Source organism: Meles meles, chromosome 3 (assembly GCF_922984935.1).
Source record: "Meles meles chromosome 3, mMelMel3.1 paternal haplotype, whole genome shotgun sequence".
Lineage (NCBI taxonomy): Eukaryota > Metazoa > Chordata > Mammalia > Carnivora > Mustelidae > Meles > Meles meles.
Window position 1 is genome coordinate 176389789 of NC_060068.1, and position 27615 is coordinate 176417403.

Genomic DNA, 27615 nt, shown 5'->3' on the forward strand with positions numbered 1-27615 from the left:
CCGCCTGAGACTTATTTTTCACCCGAGACCACTTTGACGCCAGACAGTACCTTCTGGAATCAGAGGCCTTAGGAAACTTCAATCATCCAGGAAGCGTGGGGGGGGATTTCGAACACACGGGAGGGAAGTTAAAACCCACGAGCCGAGAGTAGATGGAATTCATTTGCCAGAGCTGTACAATGGACAGTTTCTGGGTAGTGGGTCCCCAACGAGGCGTCGTTTCCTTATAGCGTCACTTTCTCCCTCCGTCCCACCCTGGCTCCGGGACGATGGTAGAGCCCACCCGGACTCCCACTTTCTTCCCCCTCCCCCCCCCCCCCCCCGCCTCCGTCTCCGCCCCCCGCCCGGACACGCAGGAAGTCTCGCGATGGAGGGAGGAGGCGGTGAGCCGGCTGGGGCGGCGGGCTGCTGGGTTGGCGGCTGCGGGGCACACGTGGGGCTGGCGGTTTGGCGAGCGCCCCGCGGGCTAGGGCGGGGCGGGAGTGGGAGCCGGGGGTGCACGGGGCGCGGGTCACTAGCTGGTACCCGCATGCCGCTGCCGGGAGCTGCCCTGAGCGCTTTGGGACGAGCAGCTCGCGGGCTGCGCCCCACGGTGCTCTCAGTTGTGCACCGCAGTCACGCTGGGTGCGAATCCTGCCGCGCGGCCGCTGACTGCTAGCTGGGGCTTAGGGGAGGTGACTTAACCGTTTTGTGTCTCCGTTCCCTTGCCTGCAAAAAAGGCAGTGATGACAAGAGCCTCTACCCGGTACAGCTCCTGAAAGGGTTCAGGGACAACAGTGCCTCGCCCTTAGCGCGTTCTGTTTAGGTGTTTGTTGAAGAAATTCCCATTTTGCACAAATAGTAACTCGGGCAATGTGAGACAGCCGGTAGGAAGCAAGTTTGCACAGCCCAGCGCTAAGGTCCCACTCTTGATTCTGTCTTGGTGGTACTCTGTCCTCGAAATCCCTTCTGCCGCGTTTGCTTCAGGGTACTGGTCATGACCTAATACTTCATAGGGTTAGATTCGGGCATAAAAAGTGGTAAAATACAGTGACCCTTGATTAGGGGCGCCCGTTCGGTCTAAATCTGTAGAGTCAGACCCCGTGTGCAGAAAATGCATGTACAACTTTCGACTCCCCCAAAACTTTGCTGATACGTTGATGGGAAGCCAGTTTCCGCATTTTGTATGTTATACATACAACATACTGCATGCTTACTATGAAGTAACCTAGAGAAAAGATGTTATTAAAGTCACAAGAGAAAATGTTTACAATAGTGTATCCAAAAAAATACATGCTTGTGAGGATCTGTGCAGTTTAAACCGGTGTTTTTCAAGGGTCTGCTCTACTAATCCATGGATCTTGAAAACATGCTAAGTGAACGTAGCCAGTCACAAAAGAGCACATGCTATATGATTCCACTCCGGTGAAATTCCAGAAACTCTGTAGAGTTAGTAGATTAGTGGTTGCTTAGGGCTAAGCTGTGAAGGGGGTAGGGGCGGTGATAGCTAAAGGTTAAGGGGTTTCTTCTTGAGGTGATGAGAATGTTCTAGAATTGACTTTGGTGATGGTTACACCTATCTATGAATATACTGAAAACCTTTGGAGTATGTATGTTAAATGGGCACATTGTATGGTATATGAAGTTGTTAAAAATTACGGAGCTCCCCCCGCACCTGTAGTACTGACGGTAACAGTAACAGCAGCGAACAGTCCTCTCTCACTTAGAGCATTAAGTGTCTTATATGCATTATTATTTAACTATTCCACTAATCCCATGAGGACACTCTTATTTCTGAATTTTACAGGCGAGGAACCTGAGCCTTGGCTTATCCAAAGTTACACACCAGTTAAGTTCTGTGACTCCAGAACCTTATGACTCAAACCCTTTTAACCACTGTGCTGTATGATGGGAATACAGACAGGATAATTTTGCAGAGGTCTGGCAGATGGTACTTCGACTTTTCAAGAAACAATCAAATGCATGATTATTTACTACAGCGTGTAAACTCCTCCACATGATGCTGAAAAGTCTAACTGCAAGTGTACTTCAAACTCTTGCTTTCTGGTAAACATCGTCACCTTCCTTATCTTCATTTTATCGTATCTCCAGCACCAGCAGGAGATTCTTGTTCTTGTTTCTGAGTTGGCTTTCCATTGTGAAACCAGTTTTAAAATTCACTTTAGGGGACCTCAGGTGTCAGGGGCAAAGCTCCTCTGTGTGAGATGCTGGTGGTTGGTCAGTGGCCTTGAGCAGTGACTCACTGCAGCAGGCCAGCTCTCCGTGTGTCCTGTGTTCACCTCTGTACCTGACAAGTTGTAACAGATCATATTTCACGGGGATGGTAGGCAGAACCCCCCACCCCAGGTCCATGTCCTAATCTCTGGAACCTGTGAATATAGTACACAAGAGAATTTATAAATGGGATGATGATATGGCTTGAGATGGGGAGATTATTCTGGCTTGCCTGGGTGGACCTGGTGTCCTCACAACGATCCCTATAAAGAAAAGGGAGGTGGGGGAGTCGGCGGTATCCTGATAGATGCACAGGTTGGGGTGATGTGGGGCCACTGGCTAGGGAGTGTGGGTGTCTTCTAGATGCTAGAAAAGGCAACCAAATCCATCCCACCCTAGAGCCTCCAGAAGGAACCCAGTGCTGCCAACGCATTTCAGATATCCGACCTCCTGACCTGTATGATAATAAGTGCGGGTTACATTAACTCTCTAAGATTTCTCACTGCAACATTGGGAAACTAATCCAATGGGCCTTTAGAATCGCTTACTAATTCCTGAAACCGTGGATGTTAACGTCTTCAAATGACAAGAATCTGTTGTTCTCCCCCCTCTTACTGTCTTCTGTTTCCTATGACTCCTGTGTTTTGGGCTTTCTCTTCTCTACTAGACTGGGAGCTGCTTCTGGGCAGCTTTGTTCCCTGTTGGGTTCAGCACATGGCCAGCGGTGGACGCGGTGAGCATGTGCCAAGCCGTGTTCTAAGTGTGTCCTTGCATCCATTTGCTTCATCTACAGTGACCCTGTAATCCCTATGTTACAGATGAGAAAAGCAAAGTTCCCAGAGGTGAAGGGTCATACCAGTAATCAGGTGCAGAGCCCAGATCCTCACCTGGGGGTCATGCTCTTACTTGCTGTGCTGGGCCCCTCTGTAATCAATTTCAAAATCACTTTCAAATCAATTTCAGTCCTGGGAACTTGAGTTCCTCTTAAGACTGTATTTTATTTTATTTATTTGACAGAGAGAAATCACAACTAGGCAGAGAAGCAGGCAGAGAGAAAGGAGGAAGCAGGCTCCCTGCAGAGCAGAGAGCCTGATGCGGGGCTTGATCCCAGGACCCTGGGATCATAAGACTGTATTTTAAAGGGTAAAACTCAGGAGGAGTATATTTCAGGTTTCATTCATTTCTGTTTTCAAGTGACTGGATGGAACTTGCTTTATTCCACATTGGTGGATTGAAATGATTTTATCATTTGTTCTTTTTGGATCTCCTTCAAAAATCTTTCTATTACCATACTTATTTTTTTTTAGTGAAACCAGATTTTGGTCTCCTATTATTTGACACTGGTATTAGTGCATCTGGACTGTAGACACCTAACCAAGTTGGATGCGGAATCTGTGTATCTTATTGGAAATAGGGTGGTAATTAGACATTTTAATACTTATTTGTGAAGTTTTGTTCTAAACTATGAAAATGAGGAGTTCATGGTTAACATCTGTGTTAATGTGTGTTTTTATTGAATTCATAATATACCAGAGAGGAATGAATACATTGTTTTCTTTTTGATTTTATTTATTTATTAGAGAGAGAGCATGTGTGCTAACAAGCAGGGGGAGGGGCAGAGGCAGAGGGAGAATCAGACTCCCTGCTGAGCAGGGAGTCTGATGCCGGACTGGAACCCAGGACCCTGAGATCATGACCTGAGCCAAAGACAGCTGCTTGACCAACTGAGCCACCCAGATGCTCGGAATACATTTTTTTCAAAGAATGACTCAAAAAAAAAAAATTAGTAAGTTGGAAAGAAAAGATTTTAGTTAGTCTCCCATTAGAACTGAATCATTTTCTCTGAAACGCTTCAGTTTTTTTTTTTTAATATTTTATTTATTTATTTGACAGGGAGAGATCACAAGTAGATAGAGAGGCAGGCAGAGAGAGAGAGAGAGGGAAGCAGGCTCCCTGCTGAGCAGAGAGCCCGATGCGGGACTCGATCCCAGGACCCTGAGATCATGACCTGAGCCGAAGGCAGCAGCTTAACCCACTGAGCCACCCAGGCACCCAGAAACGCTTCAGTTTAGTTGATGGAACTCATGGAATCCTACCTCTGTAATTTAGATTGTGTTTAGCTAAATCATCCTTTAAACAGTATGAGTTTGTCAGGAAGAATTATAGAAAAAAAAACAAACCTACCTTGGATTTCACATTTGGTGTGATGTACCTGTTTCCCGCTTGCTTTCCATCTAGGTGCACCCCCAGAAGTCCTTGAAGAAAATGAGTCCGGATGCGTCCCACCTGCACGTCTCGGAGCCAACGGTTTAAAGAGCAGCAGTTGGGGGTTCTTATTTACCGGGATTGTTGGCGGGACGCTGGTGGCTGTGTATGCTGTAGCCACACCATTTCTAACGCCAGCCCTCCGAAAAATTTGTCTGCCTTTTGTACCTGCAACTCCGAAGCAGATTGAAAATGTTGTGAAAATGTTGCATTGCAGAACAGGATCCCTGGTGGACATTGGCAGTGGCGACGGGCGTGTTGTGAGTTTCGCTAAGACGCTTGAAGGTTTCCAACTAGAGATTTCAAAATTCCTGCTTTGTTCCTCTCTGTCTTTTCTTTCTTTCTTGTATCTAGTTTTTATTTAAATTCTAGTTAGTTAACATAGATTGTTGTATTGGTTTCAGGAGTAGAATTTAGTGATTCATACCCAGTACTCATCACACGTGCCCTCCACAATCCCCATCCCCATCTAGCCCATCCCAGCTTCCTCACTTACGACGTTTATGCCAAGACCTGCTAAGTCGGACAGTTTAATAAAGTTGTCATTTATTTTGTGTGTTTGGCTGAACTCTCAAACCCTCCAGCATGAAGTGGAATTTATTTTTCTCAGATTTAATTTTTCTGAGAGGTGGAAGTGCTCTGTAGATTTGCCAGGTAAAAAGGAGCAATTAATTGGTAATTACGAAATTTTCCAATTAAAAAACCGGGCCAGGAGAAGTGGTGTAATAGAGGAAACAGGGAGCCTTGTAGTTTAACATAGACATTTGCTTCTACACTTACCTTTGTTTACACACTGTACTAATTTCTGTGGGGTAATGCAGAGTTAAAATGGGAAAGAGCCAGTGCGTTAACCCTCACTTATCCAGAGGCCAGTCTTTGAGTGATGTCAGCTCCCTGACTCCAGCGGAGAACCTATAAGTAAGATTCAAGGCCACTGGCCAGCAGGTGTCCCCAGCATATCCCTCCATGGACACGGTGGCACCATCCTTAGGACCCCATCCAGGGTTGACTTGGAAAGTGAGGATAGCAGTAGTCAGGGCTCCTGTTCTGGAAACATTTGGGTGGAGACCAGCAGGGGCGTGACTCCTTTTACCATCCCCTGCAGCATTGACCTTGCCATGCCGTCCTGGTGACCCAAATAGCCAGGATAAGGTTAAAACATAAGCGTATTTAGAACATAAAAAACTTGTTTGTTTTTAGGAAATCAAGAGGTACATCCGTGAACCAGGAGGAAGTTTTAAAACCCAGTTGTGGAGGTGCCTGGGTGGCTCAGTGGGTTAAAGCCTCTGCCTTCAGCTTGGGTCATGATCCCAGGGTCCTGGGATCGAGCCCCACATTGGGCTCTCTGCTCGGCGAGGAGCCTGCTTCCCCCTCCCTCTATCTGCCTGCCTCTGTGCCTACTTGTGATCTCTGTCAAATAAATAAATAAAACCTTAAAAAAAAACCCAACCCAGTTATGAATGCTTTACCCTTCTGAGTAGTATCTTTGTGGTTTCCTTTTCTTAAGAGGGTAACACTATAGTTAACGAGGGAAGTTACTGTGGGTGGACAGCTTCTTCGGGACACTCCCTCGAGGAGTGGTGGGAAAATGGAACGAGCAGAGACCGCAGGACCAGCCCACTGTCCTCACCTTACAGAGGCCTGTAGCCTTCTGCAGTCGACTGTATTGTGACTCCTTCCCTTTTACCTGTACCTGTTTTCAACTTGGAGTGAACAGTCTTTAAGTGCTAAGGAAGTGTGTAAGTAATTGCAGGTTCTCATTGACAGGTCATTTTTTTTTTTTTTTAAGATTTTATTTATTTATTTGACAGAGATCACAAGTAGGCAGAGACAGGAGAGGAAGCAGGCTCCCTGCTGAGCAGAGAACCCAGTTCCGGGCTCGATCCCAGGACCCCGAGATCATGACCTGAGCCGAAGGCAGAGGCTCTAACCCACTGAGCCCCCCAGGCGCCCCTGACAGATCATTTTGATCACAGATTAGAGCTAGTTCACAAAACATTCTCCAGCTGGTTCGTTTTGGCCGCTACTCCGCTGTCACTGGTGGAGAGGGATGCCGGGCTTTCAGGGACTGCTGGTCGGGCCGAGCCAGGGCTTGGCCAATTCAGAAATGCTCTATGCAGAGCAAACCTGAGGGTTGTGGTGCTCCGGTGAAATCTTCAACCAAAACATGAAAACTGAGTTTAAGTCAGCATTGTCTTGTCTACAAAGCTACATATTTCAGAGATCTATCTTTAAATGGCATTTTCAACAAAAGAAGTGCCTTTTGACTGGACATTTTGTGATTATAGACCATAAACAGGAAGTAGTCCTATCATTGGGGCGCATTAAGTTGCTGTTTTTCTTTTTTTTAAAAATTAAATTAATTAAAAAATTCCAAGTTTATTTCTTAAATTCCAGTGTAGTTAACATACAGCGTCATATTAGTTTTAGGTGTACAATACAGTGATTCGACAATTGTTCGCGTGACTGTGCTCATCGTGATAGCGCACCATTAATCCCCGTCACCTAGTTCACCCACCCCCCTGCCTGTCTCCCCTCTGGGGACCAGTAGTTTATTCTCTGTATTTAAGAGTCTGTTTTTTTTGTTTCTATATTTGTTCCTTTGTTTTGTTTCTTAAATTCCACGTATGAGTGAAATCATAGGGTATTTGTCTTTCTCTGACTTATTTCACTTAGTATCATACCGTTCTAGATCCATCCATTTGTTGCAAATGGCAAGGTTTCATTCTTTTTTATGGCTGAGTAATATTCCACTGTATATATGTACATACACCACATCGTCTTTATCCGTTCATCTATCACCGGACACTGGGGCTGTTTCCGTAATTTGGCAATTGTAAATAATGCTGCAGTAAACATAGAGATACGTGTATTTTTTCAAATTAGTGTTTTCATGTTCTTTGGGTAGAACCCAGTAGTGGAATTACTGGATCATATGGCATTTCTATTTTTAATTTTTTGGGGAACCCCCATACTTTTCCACAGTGGCTGCAGCAAATTCACATTACCACGCATAGTACATGGGGGTTCTTTTTTCTTCACGTTGTCACTGACACTTGTTTCTTGTGTATTTGATTTGATCCATTCTCACGAGTGTGAGGTGGTGTCTCATTGTAGTCCTGATTTGCATTTCCCCGACGGTGAGTGATGGTGAACATCCTTCCATGTGTCTGCTGGCCATTCTGCATGTTTCTTTGGAGAAATGTCTCTCCACGTCTTCTGCCCATTTTTAATTGGATTGTTTGTTGTTTTGGTGTTGAGTTGTCTAAGATCTTTATATATTGTGGATACCAACCCCTTATTGGATGTCATTTGCAGAGATCATCCATTCAGTAGGTTGATGTTTTTCTTCTTCCCTTGAGTAAACACTGGCCTCTTTTTGCAGGTGATTGCAGCTGCAAAAGCAGGATTCAGAGCCGTTGGTTATGAATTAAACCCATGGCTGGTTTGGTACTCCAGATACCGTGCTTGGCGAGAAGGGGTGCAGGACTCCACCAAGTTTTATATTTCAGACTTGTGGAAGGTATGTAAGGCAGAGAGCGGTCCTAGGAACTGCCAGCCAAAACTTCGTAATTCGCAGTTAGTAGGATTAAAAACGGAGGATGTATTCAAAGAAAAACAGTTAAGATACAAGTGTATATCTCAGCCTCATGAAATGTGAACACTTTTTAAATTGATAGATTTATACATTAACACTTTTAGAGTAGAAGCTTAAGGTCTTAGACCTGATAGGTCATGTGATTTCCAAGAATTTGCTCAATTAAAAACGTTCTCCTTTCTATTCATTACAAAATGATGAGATATTTATTTCATTTGGAAATCTTATAAATTATCATCCAGGAATTAACTTGTTAATGGCCTTCTTGGTAAATGGAGACCCTGTGTGCATGTATGCAAGTAGGTGCATACACAGAGGTGTGTTTTTGTGTGTGGCTGTGTGTGTACATGTGTGTCTACAGAGAGAGATGAGTGCAAAAGAGAGAATCCCCTGATTACGTTGTCACGGTTCTTTCCGGTCTTCATAATGTATAAGATACTTCAAGTTTATTTGTATTCTAAAAAAAATGTCCTGTAATTTTGCTTTAGAACTGCTCCATGAAATGCTTTTTCTTAAATAAGAATTTCCCATTGTAGTGTTGTCATCAGTAGCTTATAAAAATTCACTTGAGTTTTGCTTGCATTGTTTTTTAGACTGGGTATGCATAAACGATCTCTCTATAGAGTAGATAAGACTTTTATTGGGTAATAAGAATTTTGACTGGCAAAGCACTTTTCCCCCAGTTTTTCAACTAAAGATCATTTTATTCCATTTTTTACTTAGTCTTTTAGAGAAGAGGAGGGGGCCTAGAATCTTTTTTTTTTCTTCTTTTTTTTGGGGGGGGGCCTAGAATCTTAAGATGGCTCAGCGTCACAGAGAGGTGTGTGTCCGGCGTCACGCGTTCCTGCTGAGCCCGTTTGGCGAATGGTGGAGGAGGGTAGGAAGTGTGCATCAGGGCACAGGTGGCCGAGGGCAACCGCACGGCCGCCAGCTGGTCACTGGACGAGTCACTGGCGTTTCGGACGGGTGACCCCTGGTAGGCCCTGCCGGGAGCCTCCGCGAGGATGACAAGCAGTGACTTAGGGAGATGTCTGGACAGCGGCAGTGGGTCGGATTAACAGAAGCATGAACGTGGCTTCTCCTCATGAGATCTCACACGGAGCCACTCTCTGTGAAAACCTGCTGTTGGACGAAATGGGGAATTGGGCCTTTAGAAACAAATGTTCAGCTTGATGTTGGCCTTTTAAAACTAACCTGCGCATCGCTCCCCCCTCTTCTAGGTTACTTTCTCGCAGTACTCGAACGTCGTTATTTTCGGAGTGCCTCAGATGGTGAGTGTGCGGCCCTGCCCCTGTTTGGTTGGCTTTAGGTCTTGAGCAGACTGGCCAGCACTGACAGGCCACTTCCCTGTGGCCGCCCACCCACCCGGGGGCCAGACAGCGGCCCCCCAGACTTTCGGGATGGGGGACGTCGGATTTCACTTCACGGGCTTGATGAAATACCTCGGGGCCTTAAAAGTTTAATTATGGAAGGGTCAGTCATGTAGTTAAAACTTTGGCCTCGGATAAAATTCTCAATGATTTCCCTAAGCCCTAAAAACTCCAATCTGGAGACTACTTTATGAGCTCCCGGTGTCTAATGTGGTTGCAGGTTTCCGTGGTTGCTCACCTAACAGCCAGCTGAAGTCACTTGGAGAGTTAATGGCACGTTCCTTCGAGCTGATCGTTCCTCTGATTTTGCAGGGAGGCCATTTCCAGGGCTGGCGAGCGGCGGCTAGTTTCGGTTGGCCTCAGCTGACTGATTTGTAGCGAACTGAGATGACACCCTTTACAAAGTGGAAATACCATAGCACCGTGTTATAAATGGCTCCAAACTTGGCTTTTGGAAAGGTGACCAGGATAGGACATTCTTTTTTTTTTTTTAAAGATTTATTTATTTGACAGATAGAGATTACAAGTAGGCAGAGAGGCAGGCAGAGAGAGAGAGGAGGAAGCAGGCTCCCAGCTAAGCAGAGAGCCCGACGCGGGGCTCGATCCCAGGACACTGGGATCATGACCGGAGCTGAAGGCAGAGGCTTTAACCCGCTGAGCCACCCAGGCGCCCCAGGATAGGACATTCTTATTGTAATTGTTGGTTCACAGACCACAGAGAGAAATCCCTTCTGACTTTTCAGGGTCTGTAATTGTCGCCTTAATAATTGTGGCAAAATTGGGTGTTTGCTGAAATGCCACAATATGACTGGTATGTATAGTTTGTAATATTAAAAAAAAGGGGGGAATTTAGCTTTTTTGTGTTTTTTTTTTTCCCCCGAGTCACAGCTTTTTGTAGAAGATGGCTGAGTGCTTGGGAGAGTTATCCCAACGATCAGGAACTCAGGACAATGCCACTTCCGTGTTTTTTAAGCCGCTTTGGAAGTTCTGTTGTTACATGTGCTTGGAAGTAGCAGGATTCTGTATGTTTGAATTCTCAGTGAGCCTAACATTAACACAAAACGTGGGTGTTCGCCCTTTTGTTACAGAAGTGCAAAGGGGCGTGTTCCCTCGTCATTTTAAAGGAACTGTTTGGGACCCTAGCATTGCCCTGGCCTTTGATGGTTACCTGCTCCTGATGGCGTTTGGGCAGCATTTTGGGGCAAACAGATTTAATTTGAGTTGCATGCTTTATGTAAAGGGAGAGGTGCTGTTTACCGTGACTTCCATGCCATCCTGCCAGGCCGGCCGGTGGTGGCCTGAGGTGTGGGCTTATGAGGCCACAGCAGCTCCACACCAGGGGGGCGGGGCGGGCAGCAGTGGCCTGGGGGGTGGTCACGTCATCGCCACGTGGCCTGTAGGCTCCAGCTCCGTGTGCGTCCTACCATGTTTGAGCGTGGTAAGTTTTTGGAGCCGTTCCCTCGGGACATAAGAGGCCTGTGTTGTTGATGAATGCTTTTGCAGTTACTGTCCGTTTTCCTGTACGCAGAGGAAACCTTAAATAAACACCTTGTGGCATCTCCTTGTTCCCAAGAAGAAGGGGAGCCGCTGAAAACACGGGAAAGCCACGTTCTGTGGGATGAGAGGGGCTCAGCCAGCGGGCAGTTTCCCACCAGGGGGCGTGTTCACAGGACCCGTGGGGACTCGTTCGTGGGTGCAGGGCCCTGCTTTTAACCCTCACTGAGCCCTGCCTTCATGGAGGCAGTTGGAGGGGGGAGGGAAAGTGCCAGCTGGGGGGTCAGGGGCCAGCTCTGCTCTCCGGAGTCTGGGGAACCCTGATGGGGCCGTCTTCCAGGGAAGCGCACTTCCCTTGTCTGGGTGCTGGTCAGCATGGCGACGTGGCTTGACGGATCCCGTGTGGCACCTGTGTTCCCTGTGGCAGCCGAGTCACACGTAGGCTACGGGGGAGCCGGGAGGATGCTTAGGAAACTGGAGAGGTAGAAGGCGGCTGCTACAGATCCTTGCCCCACTCCTGATAGCACACCGACGGTTCCTCCCGGCTCTGCTTCTGTGGTTCCCACCCAGCAGGGGTGAGGACTTTCGTCTGGGCCTGGCAGATGCACCAGGGCGTGGTAGACGGCCGCAGGTGACGCTAGCCCTGCTCCGCTATTCAGATGTGAAACAGGTCGTGTCCTTGGGTGAAACCCACCTGGGATGTCTTAACTGCTTAAAAGCAGCAAGGATAAGGCACGGCGGCTCCATCGGGTCTCAGGCCTGGTGCGGAGTGGCCCCTGCTTCCCTTGGCTCTCTGCGTATCGCGCTCTGTCCTTCTCTTGGCCCCTGGATCTGCAGTGTGAGTTGTGTTTTTCCCTCTGGCTTCAGTCCCCCCAGCTCTGGGGCTAGTTGATGAGCACCCCCTGACCACTCACATGTCAGGTGTCCTTTCCTCCAGGAAGTCGACCCTGACTGCCTCGTGAGACAAACCCCAGTGCCCCCATTTTCTATCCCCAGGCTGCCCGTTCCCTTCTCCGGGGTGTTATCACACATCTCTACCCGGTGGCCTTGGCAGGTTTGCCGCGGGCACTGCAACGTTAAGTTCAGGAGCGAGCTTACCCCCAGCGTGGCTGCACCAGCACAGAGCAGTGACTCAGGAAATACTTGTGACATGAGTGAAACGTACCCAGTAAGGACACTTGCTGGTGGGCTATTGAATTTCATAACTTCAAGGACTAATTTTAGTTAAGAATCAAGATGTGAACTGATGAAAATAAATGTTATCATCATATTCTGATAAAGATAAATGATTCAGGATGGGATCATGTGTCCTTTGCTCATTCGTTTGACAAGTATTTATTCGGTGCCACAAAGTGCTGTTCTGATCACTTGGGATCCTTTAGTGAATGAGCAAGAGGGACGTCCCTGCCCCGAGGTGCCGAGATGCCCGTGGGGAGAGCAGATATTAAAAGAGGTCCCTGTGTAGAGGCGCCAGGCTGGCCCGGTCAGCAGAGCACGCGACTCTTGTCTCAGGGTTGTAAGTTCGAGCTCTGCAGTGGGCATGGAGCTTACTTAAAAAAAAAACAAAACAACTTAAAAGTGTCCAACAGGAGGCCTAAGTGCTGTAGGTGGAGTAAAGCAGGAGAAGGAGGGACAGAGACGGTGTCCCTGGGAAGGGGACACTTGGAGGTCTGGGAAACGTGCCAGGTAGAGCCACCCGCAGAGGCGCCCAGGGCTGGGTGCCCCTTGGGTTCCGGCAGCAGCAGGGCGGTGGGTGTGGCGGGAGCAGGGAGAGGCGATGTCAGAGAGGAGCTCAGGCCAAGGCGGGAAGGACACTGTGCTGTTGGGATGCGGGAGCCCTGGTGGCTTTGCGCAGAGGAGTGGAGGACCTGTCTGGGGGCAAAGTGTCCCAGGCTGCTGTGTGGACACGGACGCGGGTGGGAGCTGGGTGACAGGTTGGGAGCTCCTGTGGGCGGCCCGGCGGCTGGTGTGATGGGCTCGTGCCAGCGTGCAGAAGCTGATACAGGCGGGCAGGTTCTGCACGCGTCGGGAAGATGGAGCCAGCAGGAAGCATTGGCACGGCCAGTGTGCGGCGGGCGAGCCGGAGGAGCCCTTCGCCCAGGATTTGGGCCGGAGCAACTGGAAGTTGGCAGTTGTTGTTGCTGAGCAGGGAAAGGTGCAGGTAGATCCTGGAGGGGGAGGATCGGGGAGCTCTGAGGCTGGCAGTGGGGGGTAGAGAGGGGCCTGGGGCTCAGGAAGGAGGGGGCTGGAGACTGGCCTCAGCTTCCAGAAGTTGCTGAAGCCAGGAGTGGCTGAGGTTCCCCCGGGGAAGGGGCAGAGCCGGGCAAGGCCTGAGCTCCGGCCTCTGACACATGAGTGGGGCCCCGTAAAGACTCGAGAGGAGGAGTTGGGAAGGAGGAAGGCCCGGGGGGTGGGGGTTACCCTAGAAGCCAAGCCAAGCCAGTGTTTTAGGGAGGAGGGAGCTATTGCTTGGCTCAGGAGCTGCTCATGGGCATGGCTGTTTGGTCTTACATCGTTGAGCTGGTTTCAACTGACGTTTAAAGTTTTGAAGTAATTACGTTCACTTTGAAGCCTCTAATTGTATGCATGATTTTGAATTCCATTAGACAGACATGACACGTCATTGCCTCTCTTTGTGCGCGACATCAAAACCCGGGTTCAGTGCATATTCATGTGTGATTGACTCAGTTAATTTCTTACTCTTGAAATAGCTCCTTTCATTTGTAGGTTTATCTTGACTTAGCATATGACAGTCACTGGGAAATAAAAGAAACTAAAAGAGAAAATAATAACGATAACATGAATAGGTTTACAATGATCCTTTTGATGAACAAAATTACTGTAAGAAAACCTCTGATATTTTGGAAAAACACATATTGTCTCATTCTTTGCTTATTTCATTTCCCTTGAGGAACAAAACTTTTTTTAAAGAAATCTTTTATTGGCTGTGAAAAGAGTAGAAATATCCCGTCCGTAATGGAATTTATTCTTGGGTATCTTGGTATTAATTGTCATGAAGAATCAAGAGTTTTGGCTCACTCTAGCCGGAGGTCACATGGAGGACTTTCCCGAAGCCACTTTTTAAAGATATGGGTCAGGAATAAAGTCTTTGTAGAAGGACTATTGATTTGTTTGTCTTGATTTATTTGGTTAGTTTTAAAGGGATTCGTTTTTGCTCAGATCTTGGTTTCGAGATACCATTTTCCCATTTAGAGGAGCCGGGGATGTCTGAGAGGCAGCAGACCCAAGGGCTGAGGAGGGGGAGTGATACAGAAGCCTGGGGCATTTTGTGGAGCCCCAGTACGAGGAGTGCAGAATGTTTGTTGGGGCGCATCCAGGGGGGAGAGAGGCCATCCTGAGGTGGCTGCCGGGGGCCAGACCGAGCATCGGAAGAAACAAGCGAGACGGTGGGTTAGAACCCATTGAACAGGACAGACATGGAGGCGCTCAGACGTAATGGCAGTAGGCACACAGGGAGAAAGGAGGGAACGCTCTTCCTTGTAGTAGAGTGCCGACTGTCAGTCTAGAAGGAATGACTGAATCAGCAAATTGCCACTTTGCCACCATCTACTGAAAATTAACGTGGGCCAGAACCACGACGAGGGCTACATCTAGTGAGGGACAGTTCAGTGAGAGGCAGAGGATATTTACATCATCATGAGCTAGTTCCGACAAGTTATTCGTTATAAGGGAAATTAGGAACCCCACTGTGGAGACAGCACCTATCACCCTAACTGGGTGGTGACCGTCACTCTCAAAGCAGAAGGTCCCCAGGGGCACCCGACAACGGGACCCTGAGAAGCTCCCAGCCCCACTTGTGTGCCCAAGATGCATGCGCTGAGTCATGAGCCGGAGGTGAGGAGACACCAGGAGAACCCGACGTGAGGACCGCCGGTAACTCACTGGCCTGTCTTCCTAAGGATGTTGTCATCAGAGACAAAGGAAGATAGGGGACTCATTCCAGGTGAAAGTAGGCTAAGGAAGCATGATCGCTAAATGCAGCGTGACCTCAGGGGGGAAAGTGTCACAGAGGACGTTATTGGGACGTTTGGCAAAATGGGAAGGCTATTGGCATTATTACTGGAATACAACCTTAAATTTCCCGAATATCCATAGAGGACAGGGGTGGATATGATGAGCTGTTTAAAACCGGTGAGCCCGGGTCAAGAGAGACGGGGATCCTTTGTTCTAGTCTTGCGACTTTTCTGTAAATTTGAAATTCTTTCACAATCACAGAAGAAGTGAAAACATAGTCTCAGGAGGTAAAGGTGGTAGGATTGGAAGATGAGATTTTAATTGGCTGTTAATTTGCTGATACGATTGCAGGGTCAATACTTGTGGCAGGTAGATTGGTAATCAAAGGATACAAAAGTGGTACATCAGAGGGTTTTACTTTTTATAAGTTACGTTGACGAAGAAGTTGTGCGTTACAGATAAATTTTGAAGAATTACGAAATACTTCATTATATTTCAAGTTAGTAGAATGAGCATATTGTTTCATGGTCTAATTTAGCAGAACCATATTTCACTGAGTCTAGAGGCTGTTAATTTTAGGATGTTTCATTGCCATTGAAAAAGAAAAAAAATACTGCCAGTTGTAATTTTAAGATGATGTCAGCCGTAAGAGGAGTCCTGATTTCCAGGATGTGAAAGCATGTGGGAAAATGTGTTAAATAGTTGAGACAGGGTAGATTAAAATGTTAGATGGGCTGATAATTTAAAGCTGTTTTTCATTTTTTAATTTACTTTTAAATAGGGTATTTTATTTTATCTCCTAGGGGGGATGAGGCAGAGGGAGAGAATCTCAAGCAGACTCCCCGCTGAGGGTGAGGTTTAGTCTCATGACCCTGAGATTGTGACCTGAGCCGAAATCAAGTCAGACACTTAACCGACTGAGCCACCCATGTGCCCCTGTTGTTAATATGACTTCCATGTTTTAATGGATATTTGGTAATGTATTTATGCTCCAAAGGGATCTTATGTGCAGTTAATAATCTTTTTTTAAGAGATTTTATTTGAGAGAGAGAGGGTTGAAAGAGCATGAGTGGGGGGCAGAGGGAGAGGGAGAAGCAGGCTCCCCGCTGACGAAGGAGCCTGATGCGGGGCTCGATCCCAGGACCCTGATGTCATGACCTGAGCCGAAGGTAGATGCTTCACCAACTGAGCCACCTAGGCGCCCCTACAGTTCCTAATTTTTGCACAGGTACTTCCAGGCACTCAGATCCAAAAGAACGTTTAGGAATCTTTTGCTCCGCCTCACCGTGTACTGAAATAACAGCTGTCGTTCTGCCCAGATGCTGCAGCTGGAGGAGAAACTTGCGCGGGAGCTTAAGGATGACGCCAGAGTCATTGCCTGCCGGTTCCCTTTCCCTCGCTGGACCCCAGACCACATCACCGGGGAGGGCGTGGACACCGTGTGGGCTTACGACGTGAACACCGTGAGAAGCAAGAGGCCCGAAGACCCATGCGTTTCCAGTCGATCCTGGAGCTGTAGACATTATTGAGCGTGATTTTCCGAGTGCTGGTGGTCTTCGATTTACAGAGACTTCCGGCTGTGTCTTCAGCAAAGAGTGTATTTTTCTTCAGTATGGAATGAAAAACTATCACTTTTCTTAACTTCTGCCAAACAAACAGAAGTTAGAACAGCAGGTAGACTTAAAGTTCATTTCCATGCTGTATTTAAAAAAGTGGCCTCCTTCCCTTCCAGGCATTCGGACGTATGAAAACATGGACACGTGACTGTTGCCTTCATGTGCAGGAACGTGTGAACAGCCCTTCCCGTTATAAAAATACGATTTAATGCCACAGGTGAAAAGAAACACTTTTTAAAGAGCGTGTGTGTGTTAGCAAATATTTGTAGTTTCCTCTAAGTTGATTCATACTTAAGATTTATGGATTTATGTCTTTCTTTTCTGTACTTCGTGGTAAAACTAATTTTAGATTTATGGATTTATGTCTTTTCTGTACTTCGTGGTAAAACTAATTTTGTAGAGGACGTAGGCCCTCCTGTTTTATAACATTTACTAGGAATAATTTGTTCCAAGGCTAGCGGAGATGTGCACGTGTGTGTGCACGTGTGTGTGGAGACGCACATTTGAACGTTTCTGAAACGGTGCTGTACCTTCCAGTCGATGGTGTTCTGTGTCTGTGATGGGCAGTGTCCTGCGTCGTGATCTAGTCGGACATCAGCCGGCATGGATGAGTCTTGGGTTTGAGGAGATGGGCTCGGAGAAGCTCATGGCAGAGGGCAGTCATCGGTAGGAACATAATAGTAAAATAAACAGGTGCGAGCTTGGGGCTCAGCCAGCCCTGGGAGCACACCCCTGCCTGGCCAGCAGCAGGAGGCCCTGGACTGCTGGCTTGTCCCTCGTGGAGCCGAGGACCCACTGGGATAATGATACACTGAACAGGGGACTTTTTTTGGGTAAACTTATGACACAAAGTCTTTGGTCTATAAGTGGTGTTTCTTATTTTAGATATTAAAGGCAAGCTTATTCTCAGAAGTTACGGGTTATTTCTGCTAGTCACTTCCTGACTTTGTGAAAGCCGCCATTTATGTAATATTTCTCATTTATGACAAGAGCCTTGACTGATTAGATAAAACAGTGAAGGAGAACCTTTGAATGTGGGCAGACAAGCTTCATGTGTCTAACGTTCGTATTAACTGGTGGCTCCAATAATCCCTGTGTGTCACGGGAAAGAACGGAGCTCCGGATTGCACACACCTGTGACCTAAGTACCAGACCGGCTTCATGGAGGTCTGCGAAAGTGAGACAGACGGCTTGCGCTTTTAACTGAACTAAAACTGATCAGCTTGATAATCGCCATTTAGACGAGCAGCAACGCAGCCACTCATTCATTCCTTCAGCAAACAAGTGTCTGCCGTGTAATGAGCTTTTCTGACTCAGCGGTGAAAAGACCTGCAAGGCCTCTGATCTTACGGCCTGTGTGTTCTAGAAGAGCGAGACCGGCAGGTACGGGAGTGAATGTTAGCGTGTGTGACGTTCTCTGAAAGAAGTCAGCGGTGTGGCTGTCCCGGGCACGTGTCAGGTTTTCGGCTGCTGCGGTCCATCCCTTCCCAGCGGCCCCCGGTTTCTGAGGAAGGAATTCTGTCCGATGGTGTGTATTGTGGTCTGCACCTACACTCCCTGTCACTGCCGTCAGCCCTGTGACCGGCTGGGCGCGCCCCGAGAGGGACCCACTAGAGCTCCCTGCCTGGCAGGTGTAACGTGCGGAGGCCGGGTTCTGTGGAGCCCTGGGTGTATTTGGTAAGTTTCTAGACACGCTCCTGGCCGCTAGCTGGAGGCATCAGGTGGTTCAGCAAAGACATATGCAACTTGCTCTTTTTGGTTTCTCCTGTAGGTTCCCAAGAATTAGGTAATGGCTGGTCCTGCAGCGTCAGAATGAAACAGACCGTTTCACAGAAGTGTTGAGGTTCTCGGAGTTCGTAAGATCTTTAACTGATTTTTTTCAGCTGTGCCTCGAAGTGACCTGTAAGAATGTTCTCACGGGGGTCATCGTGGCCTCTCTGGCTGGCTGGTTTCAGTGATCGGTTGCTAGGTGGACGATGTTGATTCAGCTGGCACATGACACGAAGCAGGGAGCGAGAGCTACTCTTTTTTTGTTGTTTTTAAAGATTTTATTTATTTAGTTGACAGAGAGAGATCACAAGGAGGCAGAGAGGCAGGCAGAGAGAGAGGAGGAAGCAGGCTCCCTGCTGAGCAGAGAGCCCGATGCGGGGCTTGATCCCAGGACCCTGGGATCATGACTTGAGCCGAAGGCAGAGGCTTTAACCCACTGAGCCACCCAGGTGCCCCGAGAGCAAAAAGTCGGACTCAGAAATGTCTGGCAGACTGAAACCAGGCAGAAGTGTTACCTTGATAAAATGGGAAGTTGACAAAAACTTATGACTCCAGACAAGAACAGAAGTGAGCTGAGTGGTGCTGTCGCCCGACAGGAGCCGCGTGACCGGTCCTGGATGTCGCGTCGGCGTTTGGCTCCGTGGCCTGAGCACACTCCCGTCCACATCTTTCTCTAAGGGCTTGGGCTCGGTGGCAGGCCCTGCCCTCCTGGGAGTCCCAGGTGGGCTTCGTCAGACCCCCTGCCAGTTCCGACATCTGGGCCCCCAGGAACGCTGAGCCCCGCCGAGAGGCTGCGCGCACGGCTGAAGAACCACACTTGCAGGTACACCTGCCGAGTGATGGCGGACGCCGTGACAAGCCACAGCCGAGCAGGACAGGAAAAGTGCAAGATTCCTGACGTTTCCACCTTGCAGCTGGATACCGCGGCTCTGCCCAGGTACCTGCCCCGATGGGCCGGGGTCGGGAATGGGTGCTGTGAATGGGTCCTGTGAGGGCATGGGCGTGTTCAGTGCCGGCGTCTTTGGAGCTGGCGCCGTGAGCCGTGTTCCTCGGCTGCCCACAGTCTGAGCGTTCCTCCCTGGCCCCGGGCTCCCAGGTGTGCAGGTCTCTACCCCGGCCCTGTCCTGGCTGAAGGTGTGCGGGCGCCCTCGCTCCAATCCCATGGCTATGTCCCCTCTTTCTGGGTGACAGCACCCAATGCTTCTGCTGTCAGGCACTGGTGTGTTCGGGGATTTGGGCCCGGCCAGTTGTCGGGCCCCATCTCCTGGGCGTCAGGGCAGGCGGTGGGCCGTGGGCATGTGATGGATCCACATCCTGCGGGTGAGTCCGGAGGGCCGTCTGCTGGGAGCTTTGGGAAAGGTTTCGTTGCCACAGAAGGAGGTGCTTGAGGTGCGTGAGTGTCCCTGCTGTCCTTGGGCAGGAACACTGGCCGTCACAGCCCTTCTGCAGCTGCCAGGGGAGAGGGAAGCTAGGAGCGGGGAGGCTGGTGGAGCAGAAAGACGGACAGACTTGAGGTCTTCGACGAGACCCCAGAGTCACTGACCTGACCCGGAGCCTCCGACTTCGGGACACCTCAGGTGAGGTGATAAACCCACGCTGTTGCTGTCCCACCGGTGTGGTGGTGCTTGTGCCCTGTGGCGGCCTGGCCAGGACAGAAGGCTGTGAGGCTCAGGTCTGGTGAGGGAGCCCGGCCATGTGGAACGTGGGCTTCCGGACGGCGCTGCAGGAGAACGCACTCGCTGGCAAGGTCAGAGGCGCGACTCGAGAGGGGCCAGGAGCTCCTGTGGGGGGAGGCCCCACTCCCAGAGGGGCGTTTGGGCAATTGGACCAAGTCAAGTGGGCTCTGATCATGGACCCTGCCTTCCCCAGCGGCGGGAGTCCTAGGTGGGTTTCCTGTTCTTGGGGACATGGACAGGGACAAGTCACAGCAGAGCCCAGCCACAGCCCTGCTCCCAGGAGTTTTGTCGGGGGGAAAGAGGATTCCTCAGGATTAGAATTAATAAAAGCAAGGGAGGAAACACTCAGACTGCTCCCTAGCGGGTGGGGCTGTGGAGGCGGGGAGCCACGATGCGGGCTGGGCGTTTGTGTCCTTAGGTTGGAATCCTGACCTTCTGTGTGATCACACGAGGAGGCCTTGGAGAGGGGCTTAGGTCCTGAGGGGGGAGCCCTCCCGAATGGGATCAGTGCCCTGATTAGGCGACCTCAGAGAGCTCCATCCTCCCGCCGTGTGAGTGGGGGGACAGGCGGCTGGGAACCGGAGGGGCTTCCTGCCAGACACCGAACGTGCCGCAGCCGTGATCTGAGACTTCTTAGCCTCCATAGCCAGGAGGAATAGCTACTTCTTGTTTGAGCCTCCAGGCGGCGGCGTTCTGTGACAGCGTCCGAGCTCATCATCTAGATAGAGTCCACCCAGCGCTGTCAGACTTGTCCCCGCTTTAGCCGTCATTTCCTGGGCCCGCACGAGGTACGGAGGTTGGAGGGAGCCAAGCTTCGGGACGGTTCTCCCCAATGCCACCTGGGAAGAGCGGGAAACCATCCCCCGGACGTAGTGGTCAGGGCTGGTTGGCTGGCTGGGCTCCATGTGCATGACCGTCGGGCCGCGTGGTGGGCACCGTCACGGGGGCGGGGGGAGGCTTCCCTGGCAGGGGTCTCCTGTGCCTCCCCGTTCACATGCTTTCGGCACAGTTTGTCCCTAAACCAGCGTGGACTCTGAAAAAACTAGAGCCAGAGGAACAGGAGCCGCTGCGTCGACCAGCAGACGCGAATTCTCGGTGGTGACGGGGCTGGAGGACCTGCCCTACCGGGCACAGCTCAGGGGGTTGTGACTGTTGCCCTGAGATGAGAGGAGGCTTGGAGGAGACAGACAGATGCTTCCCAGCGCGTGAAGGCTGGCCAGGCAGGAGAGAGGAAAAGTGACCATGAACATGATGGCTACGTACCGGAAGTCCCGTGCGCAGGAATACCCCGTGCTCCTCTTTGGGGGGAGGCGCTGTCTCCTGGCTTTTTTTCATTCTTAACCACAGGGACCTGTGGGCAGCTCGCTTGGTCCCGACCAGACACAGGAGCCCAGAGTCTCACTCTATGCTCGGTTGCTTCCCTGCGGTCAGACCTGCTCTGACCGGCTCTGGGGGGTGGCCTGGCTCTTCGCGTGGCTGCGGGAGGGACGTGAAGCTGAAGCTCAGTGGGAAGTGGGGTTTGGATAAAGTCGTTGGAAGTTAGAATGCGTTGCCTCTGGACATAGGGACTTTGTGGTCACGGGGGCTGCCGCCACAGAGGGCCGGACAGCCACATGGTGGAGATGTTGTAGCAAAGATCCATCAGCCGGCAGGCGCGGAGTCTAGAAATGACCTGAAATGAGCACAAGTTTTCCAGCCTCAGTGGGTCTGCTAGAACCCTTTGAGCAGAACCCGGTGGCTCTGGGAGGCATCAGCGCAGCGTGAGCAGTGAGGGCATTTCACACAACTCCGGGGGCGCTTCGCCTCCCCCAGCAGGAGGCCACGGGCTGCTTTTTACTCTGGTATATGAGACAAAAGCAGCCGAATTCTTGAAATCTCCGGGAAGCTGATGGATGACAGTAAGCTTTGTCAGAGCTCCAGCCGAGAAGTGGTAATGCTGAGAAGGTTGGACTCTCTCGGACTCCAGAGGACTTAGATGAAGTTGTGCTCTCCACATTCTGATGAGAACCAGGAAACTGTTCTTGAATCCGCTGGGAGAAACATCCTGAACGGCGCCTCGTCCCGCTCTAAGGGACACTGTCCCACCCATCACCGTGTCTTGTCTTACAGGGACCCAGGGCTTGCCGACCCTTCTCTGGTTGGTTGGGCCAGAGTCTGGTATCAGAGCCAGAGGCTGTAGAGATGAGATGAGCCCTGCGGATTCCATAAAGTGGGGGACAGAAAGATCGGGGACATCCCAGTGGAAGTTAAGGTCTTGAAGTTGAGGGCAGAGGAGTTTGGAGGCCTGTGAGAGATGAGAGTAACAGGTTTCTCTCCAGGTGAGGGGCTCAGTCCCGAGGAGCGGACCACAGTCCTGTGGAGTAGGATCTGCCACAGGCCTGCCCTCCGCCACCCCAGAGGGCCCAAGAACTGGGGCAGGAGCAGAGCCAGACTGTGGCCGGCGGAGCCCTCGCGGTCCCGAACATCTCCGCCCCCCTCAGAGGACTCAGTGCAGTGTTGCGTTCTCTGAAGAAGTCGTTTATGCGGTAGGTTATTTTATGACAAGTGAAAATCGCACTTGTCGTGATGGATATTAAACACGAGGAACTTATTATCCCCAAAGATGGGGCAGCCATATATTTAGAAAAATGGATACTTATATAAATGTAAGGAAATCTCCCATCTGAATAACACAATGAAGTTTCCGCGCTCAGATAGAAAACTTGAGTCTTCTGGGATCCTCTCAGGTAGAGTGAAGTGTTCCTGTAATAGTGACACATTACGGCTACATTGGAATTGTCACACTGGTGACCCAGTGGACTGATGCAAATTGAACATGAACAAGAAAATCATAAAACTTTCATAGGTGAGGGAAATTCGATCTTATTTTTTCTAATTTAATATGATGGTGAGAATATTACCTGAGAACGACTGATAAAACAATAGCTCATTGATCACAAGGCTTAACTCGAGGATGGAAAGGAAGCATCAAGTGCATTTTCTTCTCTGGAATATTGTAGGGTGAAAAATTGGGCAACGAAATTACCGTTTATGAGAATGAATCCAAATGTCAGGAAAAATCCACAAGACCCTGCGAGTATTCCAGACTTGGTGGATGCGTTCGAGGGGTGAGGTCTTGTGGGGTTTGCCGGGAAGACAGCTGGGCAGTGTCGTTCGTGGGGAACGTGACAGCCACAGAGGCAGCCTGTCGCAAAGCATTAGGTACGTGCTGGTGCGCTTGGCGAACGGTCAGCACATTTGGGAGGCAGTGGGAGTTCTGCCCTTCCAGTGATCGCCCCTTCCTCCTGCCCCCTGACATTTACTTGTCCCGGGCACCCACGCTGTATCCTTTGTCCCGTCACCTTTTTACCATGTGTCCACTACTCTTTAAGAGTCATGTTACGTAGTCCCATTTTCAAGGGCATTTGCATCTTGTTAAGGAGCGCTATGGTATGAATTTGAATTTTCAGTGAGAGTAAAAGATGGATTTATAATGGGGAAATGTCAGACTCCCAGTACCCCCTGCCCTGGCCCCAGCCCAAACCACCCAGCCGGCATATCCGAGACAGCTCAGAAAGGCAGACCGTGGTCATCGCAAGTTGACCGGAACATGTTAATTGGGAATAGAATTCATAGCCCAGAAGCTAGGATAGCAAGGATAGCTCTCCAAGCGCTGATGGTCATAGGTCTTGTAGATGCATTATTTTTCATTCTCCTCCTAACCGCGGTGTAGGTATGACATTTCTCAGTGGGGGAAACTGAGGCATTTAGAGAGTAATTGCTTTGTTAAGGCCCCTGCACTCGTTAGCCAAGAGTGGAGCTGGTGTTCACACCCAGGGTGATTTTACCTCCCTGGCCAGGGTGTGGGGAAGGCTCTGCTGCTCCAGTTTCGATTCTGTCTACCCAGGAGCTTAGACACCAGCAACATTTGAATAACTCTGAGGCTTGGGTCCCCTCTCTCTTTGAATCAAAATAAATCTTTGTTTTCGTAGGGACAGGGTGGTCCTTGCGTTAGAAGCATAAGCCCGAGGGGCGCCTGGGTGGCTCAGCTGGTTAAAGCCTCTTCCTTTGGCTCAGGTCATGGTCTCAGGGTCCTGGGATCGAGCCCTCCATCGGGCTCTCTGCTCAGCAGGGAGCCTGCTTCCTCCTCTCTCTCTCTCTGCCCGCCTCTCTGCCTACTTGTGATCTCTACCTGTCAAATAAATAAATCTTAAAAAAAAAAAAAAAGAAGCATAAGCCCGAGAAAAGGATAGAGCAGCCAGTTTCTCAGAAGTGCCGCTCACTCAGAAGTAGGTAGAGGAGGTAATGCCTCCCAGGCAGAACTGACTTGTCAGTGCTTCTGCTTGGAAGCCCTCCTCCAAAGGTGGGTCATTGCAGACGTATCGCAGCCTGTCCGTGTCGAACAATGATGCACACGTCTCCGTCACCCGCTGGGGCTGCCCTCAGAGCGGCGCGGCCGGGCACGGAGCCAGCAGATCTGTATTCCTGTACAGTTTGGGAGACTGGAAGTTCAAGACCCAAGTGCTGGCCTTGGTTTCTCCCTAGCTTGCAGATGGCCGCCTTCTCTGCTCACGGTGTCCTCACATGGCCCTGCCTCTGTGCCCCGGCCTCCCCGATGTCTGTTTCCCTTACAAGGACACTGGTCCTGTTGGGTCAGGACCCACCCCGACAGCCTGATTTTAGCTTCATCCCATCTTTAAAGACTCTGTCTCCAAATACAGTCACATTCTGAATACTGGAGATTAGAACTTGAATACATGAGGTTTTTTTGAGGGGCGGGGGACAGCAATCAGTCCACAAGATCATCTTACCAAGTCAACGATGGCCTCGTTTTTGTAAGCAAGTAATTGGACACGGCCTTACCGTGCGGGAGCTGCGACTAGTTGTGTACACGGTGTGTCTGCGGAGCAGCTGGGAAAAAGGCTGTGGCAGAGTGACACGGACGGATGCGCTGGCTGATGAGGGCAAGACCCCTTCGATTATAGATTTTAAAATATTTTTTTGCATTTTTTTTAAACCATATATGACTTCTCAATGAAACGTTAATTCTTTAAAGCTTACATGCACGGGTGGAAGATTGGCTCCGTTCACACATGAGATGCCCCTCCTGAAAGCACGTGTGGGAGAGAACTGGTCGGTGATGATGTGCCATTGAAATATGCTGAGTGGGTGTGATCCTCCTGAGCCGGTGTGACTGTGCTGAGCGGGTATGAGCGAGCTGAGCGGCTGTGACGGTGGTGAGTGGTTGTGATCGTGCTGACCCGGTGTAACCGTGATGGGCGGGTCTGACCGTGCTGAGCAGGTGTGACCTCACAAAGTGGGGAGTCAGACCCCGGGTCACCTGGGTGCTAGTGTGTTTCAAGGCACGCCCATTGGTATTCTGGGCTAAGCTTTTGTGAAGGTGGGAACTGAATTCCAGGGACTTGTATTAATGGTTAAATATTGTGTGTGCGTGTGTGTTTTCCTCCAAGTCTTTTCTCCTTTGTTCCGTGATGCACACTTTGTCGTAAAGTCGGAAGAGAAACGCATGGTTTGCGAGGTTTAGGCCAGGAGGTTGCAGGACCCCAGAGTCAGAAGGGACTGCAGGATGGGGTGGTAGGGATGAGGTGTGGGCTCGCGGGAAGGGTGTGTGTGAGCAGCTCTGGGGGGAGCCTCTTCCCCGGGACGCCTTCCCCCCACCGCCCTTCTCCCCTGGCGTCTGTAGGTCATGTCCAGCTCCTATCCCTGGCCTTGTCACGGCTCTTTCTCGCCTTCTCTGAGAGTTTGGCATCAACTTTTAGAACTGGTTGTGCCCAACACCACGTTGGGATAGCAGGTTCCAAGCCAAGGCATGTTCTTCTTTGCTTTTTGCATCATGTGAAAGGACGAACCGGGTCGACTAGCAGGTGACACACACGGGCAGTGATGAATGGGGCGTTTCTGTTCTTGAGTCTAAAGCTCCATCAGCTGCGGACCGAAACACTTCATTTTCCGTTAGGGCGCCCCTGCGTTGGGCCTCTGGGGACTGGCCGTGCACCCCTAACTCTTAGGCAGCTCGTCTTACCTTAGGGCACCCTGTTAGAAATGCTCGCTGGCACTTCCCCCACTGGCCCGCCGGGGACCCCCCTGAACAAGTCTGCTGCTCCCTCCGTGGGAAATCCCAAATCCACACTCGGAGGGCTCTCTCCTGTCCTCGCTGACTCTTCCGTTGGTGTGTTTCTTCGTGTAAACCAACCCAACCCTCCCTCGTCTGCAACTCTCCTGTTCACACAAGCTGGGTTTTAAGTTCTATCTCTGGAGTGTGGGTTCTGGAGTCCGATAGAGTCAGGTGTGCCCCCCGCCCCCAGCGCGGAGGGGAACAGGCAGCCCCTTCCTTTGTCTTCAGACTGACACCTGATCCTCGACTCACGTGGAATTTTTACTTTTCCTTCTAAGAAGTCATCTGTCCTGTACTACGCAGTTGTATAAACCATGTCCATGGAGTTTTTTTTTTTTTTTTTTTTAAGATTTATTTATTTGAGCGAGAGAGAGTGCGCGCATAGGAATAGGAGGAGCAGAGGGAAATGGAGAGAGAATCCCAAGCAGAGTCCATGCTGAGCGTGGAACCTGGTGCAGGGCTCGACCCCATGACCTGGAGATCATGCCCTGAGTGGACACCATGAGTCGGACGCTTGCCATACTGTGCCCCCCAGGGTGCCCCTGGAGTTATTTTTCTTTTTTTTGGACCCAAGTGCATGTTGTGTTTTTGAAGCAAGGGAAAATTTAAATATTTTCCTTTTTAAGTTTTGTCATGTTAGATTTGTCCCACTGCCACAGGATTTTAAGGGATTTGTTTGGGATCTTAATTTAATCGTCTAATTATTTGGTTGTCCCTGTGTACTTGATGCCACATACAACTTTAACAACCAGGAAATTAGTGTCGTCATCTACCCCATTTGAAAGAAAAGCCACAAATTTTGAGTAGGACAGAGCCCTGGGATCCATCTGTCCTGTGCACTGTGTCATTTGCTCTGCGGGCCAGCGCTACCAGGAGATGGTGGTTCATTAATGCTCTGCTCACTGAGGCTCTTGAGCAGACCATGAGGCTGTAGCCCGATGTCCCCTTAGTGTGGCTTCATCACTGTGTGCCTGGGCCTTAGGCCACAAATACTTGTTGAGTAAGTGTGTGAGTGAAGGACGTCAAGGAAGAGGGACACATCTGACCCAAGTCTAGCTGCGTTATGTTTCCTCTTTATTCCAACCTAGTCGTGTTGGTGCACTGGTTAGAAAAGAAGATCTCCAGAATCCATTCCTAGCAATCCATACTGTGTCCCGAAGTTTCCACTTTTTTTTTTTTGACTCACTTTTTTTTACTTGCTTTCTCACATTTTTCTTTCTTCTTTCTTAAAGAAAAAAGCTTTTTTGCAGTATAACTGAAAAGCAAAAAGCAAAAACAAAAACCAAACAAAACCCCATAAAAAACCTGAGCATGTTTAATGGGTACAATTTGATGAATTTGGACATATGCACACACCCATGAAGCCATGACCACAATCATGGTAATAAACGTATCCATCCCCTTCAAAAGGATCCTCCTGCTCTATTGTTTTTTGTGTTTTGGTGATAAGAACACAGTATGAGATCTGTCCTCTTAAAAACTTAGAAGTTGGGGCACCTGGGTGGCTCAGTTGTTAAGCATC

At 49.7% G+C, this 27615-nt stretch overlaps 1 protein-coding gene and 1 pseudogene across 1 annotated transcript; one reads left to right on the top strand and one right to left on the bottom strand.

Annotated features, from left to right (window-relative positions):
* The first annotated feature begins 91 nt into the window (after nt 1-91).
* On the top strand, nt 92-16890 carry ATPSCKMT (ATP synthase c subunit lysine N-methyltransferase). Its single transcript, XM_045999772.1, has 5 exons — nt 92-383; nt 4453-4739; nt 7865-8002; nt 9298-9348; nt 16236-16890. The coding sequence occupies exons 1-5, from the start codon at nt 368-370 to the stop codon at nt 16443-16445; spliced, it is 702 nt and encodes a 233-aa protein (XP_045855728.1). The 5' UTR covers nt 92-367; the 3' UTR covers nt 16446-16890.
* A 2577-nt stretch (nt 16891-19467) lies between these two features.
* Nucleotides 19468-27615, bottom strand: part of LOC123939315 — a 167063-nt pseudogene continuing 158915 nt past the window's right edge.